Source organism: Rhinolophus ferrumequinum, chromosome 5 (genome assembly GCF_004115265.2).
Source record: "Rhinolophus ferrumequinum isolate MPI-CBG mRhiFer1 chromosome 5, mRhiFer1_v1.p, whole genome shotgun sequence".
Lineage (NCBI taxonomy): Eukaryota > Metazoa > Chordata > Mammalia > Chiroptera > Rhinolophidae > Rhinolophus > Rhinolophus ferrumequinum.
The window spans coordinates 38,275,261-38,296,141 of NC_046288.1; the positions used below are offsets into that span (position 1 = coordinate 38,275,261).

At 40.1% G+C, this 20,881-nt stretch overlaps 1 protein-coding gene across 1 annotated transcript in view; it reads left to right on the forward strand.

Moving 5' to 3' along the window:
- Window positions 1-10,281: 10,281 nt before the first annotated feature.
- The window catches only part of GPAT3 (glycerol-3-phosphate acyltransferase 3), a 52,109-nt gene continuing 41,509 nt past the window's right edge, over window positions 10,282-20,881 (forward strand). The window contains exons 1-2 of the mRNA XM_033106596.1: window positions 10,282-10,459; window positions 18,029-18,095. Coding sequence (XP_032962487.1) covers window positions 10,319-10,459; window positions 18,029-18,095 — 208 coding nt within the window. The 5' untranslated portion in view covers window positions 10,282-10,318. The remainder of the gene's footprint in view (window positions 10,460-18,028; window positions 18,096-20,881) is intronic.

Genomic DNA, 20,881 nt, shown 5'->3' on the forward strand with positions numbered 1-20,881 from the left:
TTTGGAAGTAAGAACATCGTTGGAGAATTAGAATAATGCGTATATTTATTTCCTTGCTCATCATTTTTTTTCTTAATAACTTCTTCTCACATTTCCCCAAAAATGATTTAAGGGGATGAATGAAACTGCATAATGAGTCATTTGTAGTGAAAAAAACCCATCAGCAAAAAGACTAGTAAATGTGTGTACTGAAGAGACGTAAAAAACACCCACAAAGGTGACTAGAGTAAATTTCCCAGAATGACCAGAATATGATTAACACAAAAGGAACCTGTGATCTCACGGACTATGTAGAAACCTGTTAAAAAAAGGAAGGCAGGGATTCCAGGTAGAATCAGGGAAAAGAGAGAAGGAAGAGAGACAGACCTGGGCAGCTATCATGTGGTGGCCACTAATCCTTTAGCCACACAGCAGTCATCCTGCTCCAGCTTTTTCCTAGCCCTGGATGAAAGAACCCTTCACACTGTATAGCTCTCTTGCTCTCATTTCCTTTGATTGTGAATTTGGCCTTCGATTCCTTAGGCACAGTGAAGGAGGAGGTACAATATTTTGAAGATGTTCTGGTCACTGGAAAAATATATACAACATCACATATGGCATGTGGCATTTTGATTTATAGCTCAGTCTTCTGTGAATTTGATTAGCATAAATTGGCCACAAAAGCTTGCCCAAATCAAGTTTTTTGATCTTAAAAGCAAGGGCCATGTTAGCTATCTCAAATGGTGATGATCACACTAAGAAAATAGTGGGTTCCCATTCTTTCTTATATTCTGTCTCACCCTCTCTAACCCCATAGGAATATAGGAGGAATCTGCCTCATTAGGGGAGCTCATTCCTAGGTAATCTTGCAGAATCTCTGCTGTGGAGTCACCTGCATGACTTTGGCTTTCGGAGTGCTGGGGACACTGGATCATAGTGTTTTCCAGGGAGGGGTCACAGAGAAAATGTCCTCCAGACACACTTTTGTAAAGGTAGGTCAATTGGAAAATCTAAGAGGCTGAGACTTACAGTCAACAGTAAGCAAGCTGATGTTCTTAATTCATTCAATGCACATATGTAGGTGAACCATCTGTTTTCTAAGGTCTTCAGTGACAGACTCAGCCTGGGATTTTCCTGACTCCGAAGATCATTTCCTCTAGCTTAAAGTTCCTCAGGTTCTGAACCATATCACCAACTTCCTGGGATGCTCAACCCAGAGAATTCTTAGATTTTTAAAGAGATGTACTCTACTCTAACTTAAGAAATCTAAATACTCTAACTTAACTAATATTGAATTTAAAGAGTGTACTTACTCACAGAGGACTTATGGATCCCCAAAGCATATCTGTGTCCCCTGTGGTTCCAGGGACCCGACTGTTTATTCATTGACAAGGTTGGGTTACCAGTTTTCTTTGCATTTATGTTGAGGTTCCGCCCAAAATGTTGTTGGTTTTCTTCTACTGAGAACAATACCTGATGGATTTCAATGTAAGAAAAACAGAAAAGTTTTTGTTTGTTAAAAAAACCAAAAAGAATAGAGGAAATAACTGAAGCCTGAAAATCACTCTGGGAAGTACTTGACACCATTACATATTTCAAGCTTTTCTCAGCTAAACCTTGGTTTGAGGAAGGGAGTGTTTTTCCTCAGGACTCCAAAGAGGAGTTACTGGGAGGGGACAAATAAAGAATAATAGGAGTGTGCTATAATGGTAATCATAGTAGTTGAAGAGATTTTATTTTTTACAGAGGCCAGAGTACATTGAAGCTACTGATTAGTCAGCAGATTGTTTTCTTTTTAATTGTTGTTGTCAGCTACTTGCTCTCTGCTCAAAATGAAGTGAACTTTAGCACTATATATTACAGGGTGGTGACAGTAATCCATTAAATAAAGGCAAGTCTCCTGACTTGGAAAGGTTTTTAACTTATGAACTTGCAGAATGAAAGTGTTCAAGACTAATCCTGGGATAAATTTGACTGTTCTCTTTAACTATTAATCTTCTTATTTTTATTCTGCTTTACTGAAGGGAAGGTATGCCCCTAAATAATATTTAAAATCCCAGTTTCCACTTGTCCTAATATACAATTCAGAACTGCATTTGGTCTTTAAAATTTTTTATTTTTAAAAGTTTTTTTTATTTTCCCTGAAAAGTGAATATTTTAAGGACAGTAGATAGAAAATCATTTTCTATGACAAGTTTTCCAATCATGAATGAATTTTGGTGTGTGATTGATTATACCATTAGAGAATTATAAATGATGAAATCAAACCTGGAATCACAAACCACCAAGACTTATATAGATGCGCGCACGTGTGTGTGTGTGTGTGTGTGTGTGTGTGTGTAGATATGTGCATTACTTTCAATAGAGAGGTAAAAACTTTGCCCACTTTCAGGTAAGGTCAGAAGGCAAGATATAGTATCAGCATCTGAGCAAAATGTTGCTATTATCCAGAAAATTTGAATATAAAGTCAATTTAAACAATCTGTTAAAGGTTTTAGCGGTTATTATAATAATGTAAAGATTATTCCAAAATTGGAGAAATATTTTGGGAAGATTGGTAAATTATGTAAAAGTAGACATTACTGGGGATAAAGTGATTGCAACTACCTGAGGAAGAAGACCCTCCCTAAGTGAGCAGTTCCCTAATGAACATTTTTGCCAACATTTTTATTATCCTCCAATTGATTCTCCTTTGTCATCATCTCTCTCTCCTTCCCTAGAGGTGCCAAACTGTATGGTGGGGTCTGTTGTCTTAGTACTGTCCTGGCGACACGGGGAATTTGGCCATCAGACTCCTACTCTAATCTTTTTAACAAAAATAAAAAGTAAAGGAAGGAAGGAAGGAAGAAAGGAAGGAAGGGGAGAAAGAAGAGAAAAGAAAAGGAAAACTTACTTTTTCATAAAGTCCAGTTCTTAGGAATACTGAAAATCTAAAGTTTTGGTGGTGATGGGGTAACAGAATTTCTGGTAGAAGAAATTCTGACTAACTGGGGCTTGCTGAGGTTTATCTACATTCACAGCCAAATATTATTGAAAGAGTATGGGCAGGTAATAAAAATGAGGAAGCAGGTTGGGATTAAGAAAAGTTTTGATAAGTACTTAAGTACAAAGTACATGTCATTTTCCTCATAACTATTCTCCTATAAAAAATACAGCAATGCTATAGTGATGACAAAAGACCACAAGAGGGATGGAGGGAGATAGAGTACACTGGAGAGGTTATATCCTATAGGAATGTGAGCTCAGTGCAGCCTAATTATAAGAGAATCCAGAAATTCTAATTTTAGTGTGGATATTTAATATGTGGGCAATCTATTAAATTTTCTAAAAAAAACAACTGAGACCTCTAGAAGGAAAAGCAGATTTCTGTTCCCCGTCTCAAAATGTTACCTGAGTGGAATGGCCACCATTTCATTTTTGCTCTTTTTATTTTTTTAGTTATATAATTTAATTCACATAAGTTAAATGAGGCATGAGGTATTAGGCAACTACCATAAATAATGTGCCTCCATGCACTATTATTATTATTATTATTATTTGAGAAATACTTTTACACAGACCTTTTATATAGGTCAGTAGTTCTCAAAGTATAGTCCAGGGACTCCTGGAGGTCTTGAGACCCTTTCAGAGAGTGCATGACGTTGCAACTCATTTTATAATAATACTAAGTTGTTCTTTTCCTTTTCTACCCTTATTCTCTCACACGTGATTGATGGTCTTTCTGATGTGTACACCTGTCCAGACTACAGTACTCAGTTACTCAATCAAACACTAATCTAGGTGTTGCTGTGAAGTTATTTTATAGATGTGATTAAAGTCCACAGTCAGTTGCCTCTAAGTAAGGGAGATTGTTCTAGATAACCTGCATGGACCTGAGTCAATGAGTTTCCAAAAGCCTTAAAAGCAGAGCTGAGAGGCTTCTCTGAAGAAGAAATTGTACCTGGGGACTGTCGCTTCTTGTGCCGGAGAGTTTCAGCCTGCCCTTCCTGATATCTTGCCCTGTGGATTTCAGATACAAGCGCATAAAAGATTCCTTGCAGTTAATCTCTTAATATACATCTTTCGCTGCTCTGCTTCTCTGGCTTAACCCTGACAGAGACTGTGGTAGCAGAAGTGGTTATAGAGGAACAGAATCTTAAGGATGAGATTTTTGGAGTTGGTGTTCTAATCTGATTAGACTTAAAGGCACCAATGCCTTTATTTTCAGTGACAAAGAGGGCACTGGTAGTCCATGTCATGAGGTGGTAAGAGATATGCAAAATATGGCCATTGGATACTCCTAATCAATATCAATAGAAGGCAAGTTTCTGGATGACAACGTATTTCCTATTTTAGAATGTTTTAGTCAAACTGAGAACTATAATAAGGTTGGCTGGTTGCCTTTACTGCACTTCAGTAGTAGGGAAAGGAAAGGGTAAACTCCGGGCTTCAGTATCTCAGGTTGAGCTCCACATAAATGATCTGAAAGCTTCTATATCTGCTTTGCAATAAACCCTTATCTTTTATAGCCATGGGCCAAGATTTCTGAAAACCAAACCTAGAGCCTCAACCTGTGTGTGGCCGAATTACAACACAAAAGTGAGTGCATTGATTGGGAAGGAACAGGATCCTGAACATTGTCATGGGGACATATGGACAGTTTTTGATGAAACTGAGGACATTGAACCCCTAAATTCTGCTGAGTCATCTATGCCAATAGAAGCAGCTTTCTACCTCTGCCTGAAGAACCTGCAATGGCCTCCCCTGAGGTACTTGCCCGGCGTCCACCACTCTTTGCTTCTAGACCTGTAACTAAATTTAAGTCCCAGCAGACTTCGAAAGGTGAGGTACAAAGTGTGACCCATGAGGAGGTATGCTAGGCTCCAAAAAAACTGCATGATTTTTCCAATTTCTACAGGGAGAAATCTGGGGAATATGTGTGAGGATGGATAGTAAGGATGTGAAAATGGTGGAAGGATATAAAGTTGGATAATGTGAAATTCATTGAGATGAGCCCACTAAGCTGAAATTCTGGATTTGGTGTTTTAGCTCAAGGGATTAGAAAGGCCTCTAATAGTTTGATTTGTTGTCTGAAACATGGATCTACACTAAATAGTTGGAATGCCAGAACTGCTTTGGTTTACTGTAGAGGAAAACAGCCAAAGGCTTAGGGCGATTGGAATGATAGAGTGGATATACGTGTCATGAAAGACTCGATCACCAACCTGGGAAGGTCCAAATACATGCCTTTTACCTCATCTGTGAGAAATAAATTTGTGAGGAGACCCCAAGCATCCTTGAAGAGCTCTGTGGTTGCTATTCTCTGTAGGTAAGAATTTACAGTGGGAACTGCTACCATTGAACTGGGATCCCTAAATGCAGTTGGGATAATGAGCCTCCAGGAAAGCAGGTGCCAAGTGGCTGCACGTAACTGCCAAAGACAAGGTGAGTATGATGACTGTAATGGACAGCAGAGTCAAAGAAGTAATCAGAATTGTCTGACTCAAAGAAACCTACGGTGTCCACTAGGTCGTCAAAAGAAATAGATGGCAGTCTACTGAATTCTCATTTGTATTCTGTAGAAATAGAAGACTGAATTCTCATTTGTATTCTGTAGAAATAGAAGACGTCTAGGTTTAGTCAGCAGAAATCTAACTTGAATTACAAAACAGATAGTCACAGTCCCTCAATTAATTGCCAAACTTGAGCCAGTTTGCAGACCTGGAACCACTTGGAAGAAGGGGAGGCTGGGTCCCTATGAGGACTGCCAAAGTTTTATGCTGTTAATCTGTCTCCTGGTCTTCCTTAAAGGGACCTATAGCCGTTTGCCAGGAAGACTGTACACTGAAGAAAGGAAGATAATCAGACTTTTCAGGGACCAATGGACATTGTTTCTGAACTGACACTAACTCCTAGAGGCCCAAAATGTCACTCTGATCTACCAGTGAAAATAGGAACTTACAATGAACAATCAAGTTTTAGCTCAGGTCTACTTAACGATGGGCCCAATGAGGCCCTGAATCCATCCTGTGGTTATTTCCCTAGTTCTGGAATGCATAATTAGAATAGACATGTTCAGCAACTGGCAGGATCCCCATGTTGGATTCCTAACCTGTGTAGTAATATTTGGATGAGAGATCAGGAGAGAGCTGTACAGGAAGTGGGGTTGTGGGGAGAGCATTGTGATGTGATCAAAGACCGAGAGAAGAAGAAATCCTGCAGAAACCAGGGGAAGGTGAGAAAGGTTTTGCTGGAATGGGATGGAAGTGAAAGTTGCAGTGCTTCGAGAATTTAACCTAAGATATTCAATATTTGGACTTCAATTTGTGATTATTTAGGGGAGTCACTGCTGGCTTTGAACTAGTGTATGGCATGAAGTAAAATTCTGTGCTGGTGGAGAAAGGGTAGAATAATGGACAGGGATTACAGATGAATATGTGGGTGCTGATATTAAGCACTTTACAGTGGGACAATGAAGCAAATACACAAGTCAAGGTAGGATATGATGAAGGCCCGAGAAAGGTGTGAACTCAGCGAAAAGAGAGGTCTCAGGGACTGGAGACAAGAAATGCAAAGCTTGTCTGTTTAATAAAATGCTTCAGCAATCTGCTTTACCCCCAGATTTTTCTGTTCTACCCTACCTCTTAAATCAGTATTTGTCATTGGGCTCCAACTATGACATCTTATTTACCATAGACATCTACTCATGAGGGTATTGATATTTACTCAGAGCTTTGTAGCCTAATCTCCTCTGTTCCCATTACCTACAACTGCTGTCAAAGCAAGGGTATGAAAATACAAATAATATGAGGCCTCAGGTAAGGGCTGGCTTCAGAATCAATTCTTTTTTACCTTGGCTCCCAGAGACTTACCTGGCCCTCAGGGCCTTTTGTTATCAGTTAAATGTAACTCTCCCCTCTTTGGCCGTACTCTAAGGGCTTGCTACTCTAGGTGTGGTCGGGAGACCAACACAGCAGCATCACCTGGGAGCTCATGAAATGCAGAATCTCAGGCCCCGTCCAGCCCTACTGACTAAGAACTTTTGTTTTAACAAAAGCCCCAGGGATTCCTACCCACAGTACAGTTTGAGAAGCTCTGGACTAGATGCTAATCCCTTTTCTTCATTCTTCAATACAAGTACATTTGGCCTCAGATATTGACAAGGGGTCATGCATGGACTTGACAGTAAGTTTTGTCAAAGAATCTAATATTTTAGGACTGGAAGGGATCTTAGAAATTATGAAGGCATAAAGGAACCATGTGATTTATCACTCAAACCAGGACATTTTTGAGAGTGGAAGGAAGTGTTATTAAAGTATATGGCAGGACAACAGGTGAAAACAGGATTGTACTGAAAAACCTCATTATTGAACATTTATGATCAGCTAAATTTTAAAGATAGAATCTCCAACTCAAATAACAACCTCTTCAGGTAGGTATATTATGTAATCCCAGTTTACAGAGATGGTAAGTGTAGTGGGTTGAATTGTAGCCTCCCAAAAGATATGCCCAAAAACTCATGCTTGTACCTGTGACTGTAACCAAATTTGGAAAAAAGTTTTTTTCAGAGTAAGCAAAATCTCAAAATGAGATCATCCTGGATTAGGGAGGGCGCTAAATCAAAAAAGGTAAATGTCTTTAAAAAGAAGGGAAGAAAAGATGTAGGAAGAAGGCCATATGTGAAGAGTGAGGCAGTGATACAGTTATGCAGGCCCAGGCCAAGGAATGCTGGGAACCACTAGAAGCTGGAAGAAGCAAGGAAAGCTTCTCCCCTAGAACTTTTGGAGGGAGGGCAACTCAGCAGACACCTTGATTTCAGACTTCTGGCCTTCAAAACTGAGAGAATAAATTTCTGTTGATTGAAGTCACCAAATTTGTGGTAATTTGTTAAGGCAGCCCTAGGAAACTAATCCATAAATGAAGGGAGTCCTAACTGCAGGAAGGGAAGGAGGGTCCTATCTAGGTTTAATAGAAAGAGCTTCAAGCAGAGCAGTAGAAGGGGGAGGTGAGTAAAAGGGAGGGAATGAAAGGGAGCTGTGGGACCTCCCCGATTTCTTCTCTTCCCTCTCCCTCCTTTATCACTGTAAAGGTGAGCCTGTCTTGGTTCTCCTGTGTTTTAGGCGAGAAAAAGATGGAGGAGAGCTTTTGGTCTTGCAGCAGGCTGCCTACTGATCGCTGCATAGAGCTTTGTTGTTCACAAAGCAGTTTCACTGTTGACCATAAAAAGAGTTCATTTTACTGATGAGGAAGCTGGAGCACAGAAGGACTAAATGATTTGCTCAAACTTATAAGTGTTTGTGCTGGAGTCAATCTAAGACTCCAAATTCTGTTAGTACCATTCCATCATTCTGTGGGACAATAATTTTTCCATAGTAGTGAAGAACCAAAAACAAACAAACCCCAAACCAGTTCATGGAGTTTGGTCATGAGCAACAGAAATCATTGGCGATTGTGGACACTCAGCATCTCTGTCTGGATGGGCAGAGAAAGGCTGTCCTTACATGAGGTTGCACGCACCGACTTTGTTGGGTAAGCTTTGGTACTATCATTCCTCATTCCTTAGGAAATGAAAGGAGGGTAAGAATTTTTCCTGACTGTATAGGGTTGAGTCAGTGTAATCTTTGAGGTTTTATGCTAAATCTGTATATGTTTTCAGCAAGGATTTTGGAAAGATTTTGGCAATTTTTGTAAACTAGCAGACCATAAAGAGGTCAAATTTTGAGAAACCAAATGCCTGAAACATCATTCATATGTTACCATTTTTTCCCTCCTTAGTGGGGTGAGAGGTTGTGATATCTTCATTGCAGGAGGTGAAGGGGACAAACATTTACATTCTTTGCAGTTGGGCTTCTCTCTTCCCTTCTGCTTCTCACTTCCTCCACACCCTGGATAAGGGCGGCTTCCTTTGCAGTATTTGCCAGTTTCTGTTCAGTTTGCTGGCCCTCCCAGTTTTTCCAGCTTGAAATAACCCTCGAAAGAGACCTGTATGATATTTTGGTTCCATTCAGTGATGATCTGGAAACCCCAGGCAGCCTGATTGTCTTATCTACCTTTCTCAACATCCGTTCTCCTGCTCAGTCTTAAAATCAGATCAGATCTCTAAAAGACACAATAACTGCATTTAAGTAAATACCCATGTAGGGCTTTGCCCTTCATTGTTCTAATCAGCGTCAGCGAGAGAGCAGTGCGGGGATTGAATACCCAGGAGGCGCTGTCAGCTTGGCGAAGGCTTGCGCCGGCCTGGCGTTTTTCTGCAGCTTTGTGAACTTGAGTGTTGGGTGAATGGTTAGGGGACGCTGTGGTTGGAATCCTACCCCAGGAAGGGAGCGACCCTCAGCCAAAAGAGTTCTTTGCCAGGGAGACTGCTGCTGAGTGGAGTAGGTAACTCGTGGAGAGAGCTTTTCAACCCCGCTGATAAGCCCAGCTCCCTACGGGAGGGAGAGAAAAGTGTGGGAGACCTGGAGGCGGCGTCAGCGGCAGCTCAGCAGCGCTCTGTGCATTTCCCTCTTCCTGAAAGCCCTTCCCAGAGGTCGTTTTACACCCAAACAAACAAGATCTTCTCAAGGTTCCTGGATACGCCAATAGTTCATTTTACGGGTAAAGATACTAACATTTTGCAGATGAAAACTCTGCTCCCTAAGGGACTTTTGCTGAGAATGCTGGGGGAGGCGGGGCATGGGGACCAACGGAGAACGCCAAGGAGGCTGCGGAGCTCGGGGTGCAGGTCCCGCCTGGATGCTCCGGGTTGGGTGGCGGAGGAGGTGGGGCGAGGGCAAAGACCAGAAATAGGGCGTCCGACGGCCGAGCCCAGCCAGCCGCCAGCACAGTCCTCGGCCTGGCGCCAGTTTCGCCGGAGGCCGGTGTGCGGTGGCGCGGTGTGCTAGCAGGGATCCTCGCTCCCGGAGGTCCTCGGTGAGTCACCCGCTGAGCTGTCGCTAACGCCAACCCAGAGGACGTCAGGCACAGGGTGGGGCGCATTCCCGGCTGCACTCGCGCGCCCTATCCGCGCCTCGGTGTCCCTTCGCTCACCCAAACTCCCATCATCTGGCCGGTGCTACCAGGTCTGCGAGCGCTGCGGTGGCTTCCGCGCTGGCCTGGGCCTCCAGCGGAGAAAGAGTTAACCCGCCCGGGCGAGGAGGAGCCGGTAGAGGAAGGAAGGAAATTGCAGCCGTTCTGAAAGTTTTTTTCTTCCTCCCTTTTTTCCCCTGCAGAGGTGAGTGCCGGGAGGCGGTGGCGCTGCCTTTTCAGAGCCGGGCTCCGCGCCTCTGCTCCCGGGGCTGCCACCTGACTACCTGGGGACAGTGACAGCTGTCTCGCTCGAACCTCCTCCGGGACCCGTTCGGAAAGGGTGTGCCGAGCCATGGAGGGCGCAGAGCTGGCAGGCAAGATCCTTTTCACCTGGCTGACGCTGGTGCTCGGCCTCATCCTCCTGCCTTCGGCCTTCGGAATGTCTTTGGGCATCTCTGAGCTCTACATGAAGATCCTGGTGAAAACTTTAGAGGTGAGTGCCCGCAGGGATGTGGCGTCCCGCACCTCGGAGGGCTTGAGGGGGAACCCGGGGAGGTGTGGGCCGAGGGTAGAGCCAAGTTGACGCGAGGGGACCAGTTCCGAAGGTCAGTGTTCCGAAGGTCAGTGGTCCGCAGGGGTGTGCGTTTAGGTTTATCCTCCGCAATAGTGCGAAGACAGCCAAGGGATCCGGGCTGAGATCCCTTGTCCACCCTATTGTTCCCATGGTTGAAGGCAGAACTACCCCATCCCCTGTTCTGTTGGGATTATTATAATTTGTACTAATTAGAATAACAGTGCAACAGACTATCATGTCATTGGATTTCTTTATATCCATTATGTAGTGCAACTGTCACTTCAATCTCCTTAGCTTTTACAGCCCCAGGTTTCAGAGGTCCTTTCGTGTACTAAGCCATCCTGTCCAGAAAGACATCATATTCTAGTTAATGCTCATGATAAGAAACCAATTGCTGAATGATATAAAAAAATCTGATTATGTTTTAATGGAGTCATGGAGATTTTAATCTAAACAATGTCACTTGAAATGTCATTGAAAATGTCTCTTCTTTGACCTTAGCTCTCCCTACACTCCTGTTTCCAAATTCTGCAAAGAAAGGTGTTAGTTGGAAGTGTGCCTGGTGGGGAACAACTGCAGGTTACCCTTATACAGGGCTTTTATTAAATTACAAAGGTCTTTCCCGTTTGCTATCTCATTACCTGTTCCCCAGAGCTTTGGAAGGGATAACACATAGGAAGATAAGGAAACTGAGACTCGAAGTACAGCAGTTTGCTTGAATGAAGTGGTCTTAACTGAGGAGAGGGTGTGTTTGCCTAGTGGTTAGGAGTACAAATTGGGTACAGATTTGCTTAGATTTGATACTCAAATCCCAGCTCTGCTTGTCAATATGTGACCTTAGGGAAGTCATCTACTTCTTGTTCCTCATTTTCCTCATCTATAAAATAGAAGTACAATAACAATTTCCATAAGTTTGTTTGAGCAAGTTAAAATATGTCAAACATCTTAGAAGGGTGCCAATACATGTCAGGTGTTACATAAGTGTTTGCTGTTATTAAAGGAATAATATTATTATGTAATTCTAGCATCCTTGTTTCTGTAGCTTCTACAATACCTTCTAATGTGGGTTCTCATTTTTCTGTTTTTATTTTTTGTCTTCCCAGAACTTGGCTGTATGTACTCTTCTCTCTCAGCTAGTGGGTGGCTTCCAGATATACAGTCTCACACCTGGAGATTACGTGCTAATCTCCCACCTACTAATCTGCAAATCTCTTCTACCTGCTACTAATCTCCTGTTTTACCCCAGATTTTTGTTGCGCTTTCTCATTGTGGTCATTTTTCTGTCTAGTCTTTTAAGTTATATTTGATTCTTCATCCTCAGCCCTCATGTTTTGAAAGTTCTGTTGTTTCTACTTGGGATGTATTTCGCAGTTTTGGACATTTCTTGCTGACTTTACACTTTGAACTTGGTCACAGTGCTGTGAATGTTGTAGCTGCCTTTAAACTATTAGATTTCTTCAGAATATTCTCCCCATACTGTGTTTCCCCCAAAATAAAACCTAGCCGACCATCAGCTCTAATGCGTCTTTTGGAGCAAAAATTAATATAAGACCCGGTCTTATTTTACTATAATATAAGACTGGGTATAATATAATATAATGTAATAGTATAATACCGGGTCTTATATTAATTTTTGCTCCAAAAGACGCATTAGAGTTGATGGTCAGCTAGGTCTTATTTGCGGGGAAACAACTGTAGTACATGATCCTCTTCAGCTGGTGTTTACTCTTTCTCACAACTCTGAAATGATGGCACTGTTCTCCCACACTGCAGTGTCTTTTGGAATTTTTACCCCAAGTGAGAATGGAGTGAGGGTAAATCACACACACTGCCTTGCAGGTGCTGACTCCCATATTTCTTGCTTTAGTAATTCAAGGTACAACTAAAGACACGTCAAGGAGAGAGGCCTGCTAGTTGCTGTCAGCCTGGCAAATAACTACTATACTTTGAAGGGTTATCTCTGGTCCAGGTTCTGGCCTTCAACTTGGCAGGGCCTCAAGTTTTCATTTTTGTCCATCTAGCGTTGAAGAGACTTTTAGAGTCTTTGTTAATCAATGTTTGAATTATAGTGGGAGATACACCACTTCACTTGGAAACCAGGTAGTGGCAACATAAGGAACCATCCTCTTTGCTAAGACTAATTCAGAGATCAGAGAGATCTTGACATATATGGAACTAGAATGGGGATTCATTTTGTGAGCAACTCTGACTTGCTGGTCGTAGCTGCCCGGAGCGCCTGCATTTGGGAGCAGCTGGGTTCATCAGGAAAGAGTTGTGATCCCACAGTGATACCTGCTTTGGGCACAGGAAAGGGAAATGACAACTCAAGGATTTGCATCTTTCAACTAGAACAGCAGTAGATGTTTCAAAGACATTTCTGTTAGGTGGGGGTTAGTACAATGGATTGCTTTTCCCTACTACAGGGATAGTTCTCGTAAAAATTGTGCTGTTTAGTTTTAGGAAATCTTTATTAGTATTTAGTATAGGAACATCTTTAGTTCTCAACAAATACCCTGCCTTTTTGTAGATTCCATTGATGGCCCAGCCTTTCTGTTACTCACTAATCCTTTGTATGCTCTCAACTGATTTGGTTGTTTCTTTCTCTCTTTTGTATTCTAGTCGCAAGAGCATTCTTTGGTCTCTTTGATTGGAGTTGGAGATTTCTCAAATTTCTCAAAATGTTACAATTTACATACCATTTAAAAAGGTCACTTTGTTTTTTACATTATGTGTTTACTTTTATAAGTTTTATTGACAATGGGTGGCTTTTTCATGACCATAAATTCAAATTCTGGAAGTTGAAATGTGAGTGGAGTGCCTTCTGAATAGCTGACTGTGGTAATTGCTAATTGTCAAGTAAGTGACCCAGCTGTGTGCTCTTCTCCTTAGCCGCCCATCATTTCAAGTAATCATTATTTATTGAGGACCTACTGTATGCTGCCTTCTGCATTGCTGAGTATCTCTAGATGTGTGCATTAGGCCCTGATATGGCAAACTACTTGAGGACAAGTCTTGAATTCTTTTTTTTAATTTATTGGGGAGACAATTGTTAGTAAAATTACATAGATTTGAGGTGTACAATTCTGTATTACATCATCTATAAATCCCATTGTGTGTTCACCACCCAGAGTCAGTTCTCCTTCCATCACCATATATTTAAGGCTTGAATTCTTAGAATAAGTTTAGTGATTCTCTAAACCAGTGATTTTCAAGGGCTATATAATAATTTCTAAAGAATATTATAACTATATTGGGAAAATCGTTTTAGAAATACAAACCATGGAAAGTAAAACTTTAGCCTGGATGTGTAGAGAATGATTCATCTGGGTGGTAGGATATAGGTATCTGAATCTCTAGGAGGGTGTGTGTGAAGTTTTTTTATGTTTATCAGAGAAGAGCACGGATTAAAGGTTGAAAAGTGCTGTTCTCAACAATGAAAGTTAATTGTTAGGTTAATGATGCGGATGTGGTGGTGAAGGATTTCTATTCATTGGTCCTATATTCAAGGGAAATAAAGAAGGGGAAGAGAATATAGAATTGATGGAGGAGAAGTTAGGGGAATGGTATTAAATTATCTAATCTAACTAGATAATATAGGCAATGGACAGATAATAAATATCAATGGACTAATTTTCCCCTCAACTTTTGAGGAATAAAATGGAAGAATGAACAATTTCTTCCAAAGTTCTGGCCTTGTAACCTTGGGCAGGACACTTAGTATCTCAAACTTAGTATTTGCATGTGTATATAGGAATATAACTGCTAGAGTTATTGTGCAGAGTCAATGAGGAGAGGTGAATGAAAGCATTTGATACATAGTAGGTGCTCAATTCTTGGTGGAGTTTGAATTCAAATCTTCTTTAGTTTTTTTTTGGTTTTTTTTTGGGTTCTATGTGGCTAAGATTTAATCTACCTTTATATCTTTGATGGGTCAACATACATACTCAGAGCAGACAATTCCTGGCTTTTATTTCACTTATTATTCTTTCCCTTTACCTTCTTTACCATCTACCAATTAGTTTTCCATATTTTTAAAAAGGCATGTCAATAATTCTCAGGTGGTTATGACACCTCTGTTATAATACTCAGTTATTATCCCTGATGTTTGAAATACAACAAATGTGCTAGAACGGCACGACAGAAAGTAATAATAAAAGCTATCAATGTGCTTTTTATTTAACTTAATTCCACAACAGCTCTCTGAGATAGGGTCTTTTATTACTCCCATTTGTGGATTGGAGAATGGAGGTTCAGAGAGATAGTTTGTTATCAGTGGTAGATAAATATCATAAAGTGGTAGAATCAGAATTTTAATTTGAATCTAGAGCCTGAGTTCTTACTCTACCAAGATGACAGTCTCTACCAAGAAACTGTTTTATTATGCTACAGGTGGTGGCCTGCTATTATTTGAGTAAGCCTAATATTTTGAATGTTTATATAATTTTATGCATTTTCCCTACTCTCTTTAGTTAATTCTTAAATGTGTTTTTAGTGTAAAAACTGAAAGTTGTAATTGTCTAGGTGACAGTGTCACATTTTTGCAAGTTTTTGGCCTAAGCTTTAAAAATTAGACTTAATCCCTTCTTTTTGATACATTGTGGACAGCTACTTTTTCCCTCAAGAGGATTTTGAAATTAAGTGGGGTGACAACCTGATTGAACGTGTCTTTCAACCTTCTTTGGTGGAGATGGGGCATGAGATGGAGAGGAGAAATGGGGATTGTTAGATGCCCCGACTGTACTTCGAGGCCATCTTGCTGACAGAGCTGCACCTTTCGTGTTGTCTTGAGGCAGTGTGTTCTGAGCTACCTATGGAAGAGATTCAGAACCTCTACAGAGACCTTTACCTCTATTTGGGCTTACCTGATCAGCTAGAAGAAGCCAGCATGATAAAAGATAAATAGCTATTTATTGGGAGATGTACTGGATGGTCTGAAAAAAACCCTGATCATTTTGGTACCTGTAGTGGGGGATGTGGGGAGACAGGAAGAAGCCAACATTTTTCTACTTCGTGGCCTATTATGTTGTGGTCATTGGATAGATTATCTTCTTGAATCTTGACAACAACCTTTGTAATTATCCCTGGTTTAGAGATGATGAAAATGGGGCCCCAGGAGGTTAACGTATTTTGCCCAAGATGATTACAGTCTGAAAATGGCAGAATTGCAATTCATATGTGTATGTACGTCTGTCTGACTATAGAGCATAGGCACGTTTTCATTTTCACTGGAGAGGAAGCCCAAAGAAGAAAATGGTTTTCCAGTATAAATTTAATTGCATTAAATGACTTCTCCTCCAACCTTAAAATTTGCTGGTCTCAAACACTGTCACTGTATTTTGTAGGATAGACTTTTGCAGCATCAGGAGAAGTTATGTGTTCTGAAACTTGTCTGGTGACAGAACACAGGAGCCTTTGTAACATACCGTGCTATTTGAGCAATGCCCCTGTATTAGTTTTCTAGGCCGTCTTAACAAAGTACCACAGATGGGTGGCTTAAACAACAGAAATTTATTTCCTCATAGTTATGGAGGCCAGAAGTCCAAGATCAAGGTGTTGGCAGGTAGGTCTCTCCTGAGGCCTCTCTCCTTAGCTTGCAGATGGCCACCTTCTTGCTGTGTCCTCACCTGGCCTTTCATCTGTGGATCCCTATTTCCTCTTCTTATAAGTACACTGGGCAGATTGTGTTAGGACCCACCCTAAAGACCTCACTTAAACATAGTCATCTATTTAAAGGTCCTATCTCTAAATACAGTTACATTCGGATGTACTGGGGGTTAGGGCTTCAAGATACGAATTTTAGGGGGACATAATTCAGACCAGAGCAACCACAAAATATTAATATTTCCCATTAGGTGAGCATGGAATAATTGTCCTAGTTGAAGTTAATTACTGTTTATATAAAATCACATGCCTGCAATAAAAACAAACTAACTGAGCTCCAAGCTTAATAATGATTAATTGTTTACAAGATTTTATTTTAATCATATCTTTGGTCTACTTACAAATGATAATAGGTAGCAAAGCTTTCAATTGAAAAACTATAGAAATAAACCTTTTCCTCTATTGAGAAAAGCTGAGGAGGTCTAGAGTTTGAGAACTCCTGCATTAAGTCAGCAAGGAAGAGGAAAAGACACAACCAGATTAAGACTGAGTCTTATTATCATTTGTGACTTGCCACTTGAAGCCTCGAAGATTAGGCCTCTATTTATAGGCTGTTTTCTAAGCGCAAATGGCATGTTCCTACTTGGCTCTTTGGGATGTTGTGCAGGGGTCCTGACGTAATCGGATCATGCCTTACTCTTTGACCTTCATGTACGTGTTTTAAGTTATTTATTTTCTATCAGTTGTTTTCTTATTTATTTGAAATTGTTTTTTCACCTCTGTGTTCAATCCCTTTGAGTTTAGCAATAACAGATGTTTTTGCCTTGACATGTTTAATAAATTCTGTCTTTTTGCCTCTTCAAGGGTGCTTAAGTTCTAATAATTATTACAATGCATTTTGCCTCTTATTTTGCTCTCCCCCTAACCCCAAATCAGTCAATTTAACTATTATTCGCTTTTGGAATTGTAATCACCTAAGTAATTATTTTAAAGGCTCCTTTTTTAAACTGGAAAAATAGCCATTCAGATTTTCAAGAGTGCTGTCAACAAAGTTCACTTACAGTTTTTGAACTATGATGTTAATGTTAGATAATTTTGGAAATGCATAAAAGAAGTATAAAGAATAAAATGATAAGTCACATTTGAATATATTTATTTACACTCTTACGTACATTCAAGACAAAATGGGAGTTGATTTTTCCTGTTTTTAACTTCTCTCAAACCTGTGGTTCCTCAAAATCATAACATTTCCCCTATGCATCTTAAAACATAAGTGATCAGGTGGGCGTATGATTTCTTTAGTTATTAACTTCACCGATTCCTTTTCAGCTTTCCAGATCTGCAAGTTTATCTTTGATGCAGGCATTTGGGCCTCTTTGAATGTGACTCATACTTGAATGCCTAATTTGCTATGAAAATAATAGTTATTCTCTGGGCCCTGGGTTTTCACATGTGCTAATCTAATTTCATCCTCATAGTAACCCTATGGGATAGGAATGATTATCCTCATTTTCAGATGAGGAAATTAAGGACTAGAGGGATTAAGTAACTTTAAACCCAGACAGTCTTGATGCCATAAACTGTGCTCTTGTCTGGCATGTTTCACGACTTTTTCAAGGAGTAATTTATTGGGATACCAGGTGTGTGTGAGGAGTTTAAATAGGGTAAATGTGATCTTTTCCTCCTATTATTAGAGCTTTATTAGTAATGAATGCAGGAGTATACCTGGGCGTGGGATACTGTTACATCAGAGATTCACTGGAGGATCTCTTTAATTCAAGTAGCATCAGGGCTTAATGTTTAATGTCACTTCTGTATAAGCATGGTTAAAGTATTTTCCATTTATTTGTGGAACAATTTAAGTTAACACTTCTTGTTTTTGAACAGTGGGCCACATTACGAATTGAAAGAGGAGCCCCAAAGGAGTCTGTTCTTAAAAACTCAGCTTCTGTTGGTAAGTCTTCCTTTTCATTATGATGGTTAAAATGTCCAAAATATGATGATGTAAAATATCCCATTTATATCTACTCAATTTGAACTTGAAATATGCATAGAGTAGTGCATTCTATAGGCCTTGGATTGCTCATAATTCTGTCCTTTGTGCAAAATAACAGCTGTCTGAGTTTTGAATGAATTGTTATTATAAAGGAGGTCATATTTGCTAGTTCATCATGTGTTCTTACACAGGATATTTCAAAAGGCATGCATTTAAAGGTTATTCATGGCTTTAAAGATGCAATCAATAGCTTAAAAAAAAAAAAAGGTAACTGAGCTACCTAGGAGTTAAACCTATTTTTGAGGTTTTATTAACACTTTATTCTAATTTGTGGTTCTCAAAGTATGTTCCTCAGAATACTCTTTCCTGCTAAAGGCTAATTGGTAATACATGAAATAAAAAATAACTCCCCCATGAAATAAGCTTGGAAATCACCACATACTACACCTTTCTTTTAGAGAGTAATATTGAGCAGTAACAAAGGTTCAGGAAAGTCCTGCGGTAAAGAAACTTGTTTAATTTTTCTTAGAAGTGAATTAACACATCAACTGAACTAACCAGTCCCTGCTTCTATTTGTGTGCTTTGTTTTTATCCCAGAAAAACCCCTTTCACTTGGAGTAAGAACTGTTTAAGACACCAGGTTCATAGAGGAGTAGAATTCTATGGGTGTGATGGCTATGAAATTAGGAAGAAACGAATCACTAGATTTAATTAAAAGACTAAGCTTTTATGTGCTTTTCAAAAATAATTGTTGAAACAATTTTGTGCCCATCTAATTTGGGATTAAAAAGTTCAAAATGTCAAACACTTCACTAGAACGGATTTATCTTCTAGAGGCTTGTCTGAGAGGAATTGTAGAAATTGTATACTGTAGTGCGTTTTGGAAATAACATATCTGAGTGAAAACATCTGCATTTTTGTGTAACTGTTGTGTTGAAATGACTGAAGCAACTCGTAGAGTTTCATGGTATCTTCTTAAACACCAAAGTATTATCACTGATAACATTTTTACTAAGATTGGATATTTCTGGCTATACTCTATCCTCTTTTTAGTACTAGGTACCTTTCTCTCAGCTATAACAGATCTATTAATTTTGTATTTTTCTGGATTGGGCACATTTTTTCATGTTGTCTATGTTTTAAGGAGAGAACAAATTTTATTTCTTGTTTTTTGTTGTACTTGGTGAGATTTGGGGCTGTCATTGATCTTGAGTGACAGTCTATGGGGTCTTATAGAGTGGGGTGGTGTGGTGGTGGTGGTGGTGGTGGTGGTGGTGGTGATGATGATGCATGTTTTGGGCTATGAATTTAAAAGGGCACAAGGTGTTTCAATTTGGTAGGTTAGGAGGATTAAAAAATTGCTAGGTGAGGATGGCTTAGTTTTTTTAGCCTATGTGGAAATGAATATTTTCACTTGTTAGTTTTTTTTTTTTTTTTTTTTTTGTCATACGTCTGTCTTTTCTATTTTTGGTCTTTGCCTTTTCCATGGTACTTCCAGAAAAGTGTAGAAATGAACAGGAGGAGAAAATATAAATCATAATGGTTTAGAGTAAGTCTGGTACCTAAAATTTGTCATATTCAGAGTGGCTGCCCTTCCTTTTAGCCTGTGAAACAGGGAATTGACTGTGGCAGTTGTTAAGCATTTGCTCCCTGGAAGGGGGATCCTTACACTATCATCTTAAGGGAACCAAAGATGATTAAGACCTGGTTCCTGTGGGGAGACAGGCATCTGACAGGCCATGGTGATAAATGCTAAAATAGGTGCATAAGCAAAGGACCATGTGAGGTCTAATTTAGGCTCCGATATGTGCTGCTTTCATCTCTTGTAATGCCACAGCTGTGCATGGTATGCACCTCCATTCAATCCTGACTTAAGTCCCGTTTGGGTAGCCCTGTTCCAGGGTGTGTGCCCTGTTGATACATTCTGGTGTTTGGAATCAGCAGAGAGGTATTATCTCAATCCTAGACAGACTGGCAGAGGGTGATGAAACACACTGAGCACTTGTGTGCGGGCTGGTGCAATCTTCTGCCTTCAGAGCATCATGTCTCTGAACTGCAGCCAACAATAGCATAGGCTGTGTTGAGCCAGTCAAAGTTTAGGCCAAGGTCACAGGCAGGCCAACCAAAGCTCCGGGGAGTGCGGGTGTGAATTTGAGATGTCTAAATGATAGAGCACTCACAATAGGTTTGGGGAGCTGAGAGGGAGAGATTAGCTAAACAGGGAAAACAGTTATATTTATTTCTTCTGCTGCTCTTTTATTTGGTGAAGCACAGTTTTGGAAACAATTTTCAAGTCTCCCTCTCCAGGTAAACCCCTCTTACATTATATTTCTTCTGTGCTTTTATTGAATAAGCTAACTGAAAGCTGAACCTAGGAAAATATTATCTTTGTGGTTAAATAATTCTCTTCTGTATTTAGCTGTGTTCTCCTGTGTCTCCTATTTTAAAAAACTGTCTAATTTGATCATGAGTAAAATCTCTTTAAGAAGCTCTGTTATTGCACCTTCCTCTTCTAGGTTTAAGGACTTTGCCTCATTGTTAATACAATGATGAAGAAAATGCCCCCTACTTCCCTGCTTCAAGTAGCTATCTTATACTGAGCACTGAACTTCAGTGGAGATTATAGAATTACCTCTACCCTAGTTTTTGTTCCTGGAGAGCTGATGTATTACACTAGAAGGCTAATACAAGTGAAGGGAAGGGTATTGGTTCCTTTGCTTCTTTGCATCAGTTATGCTTTCAC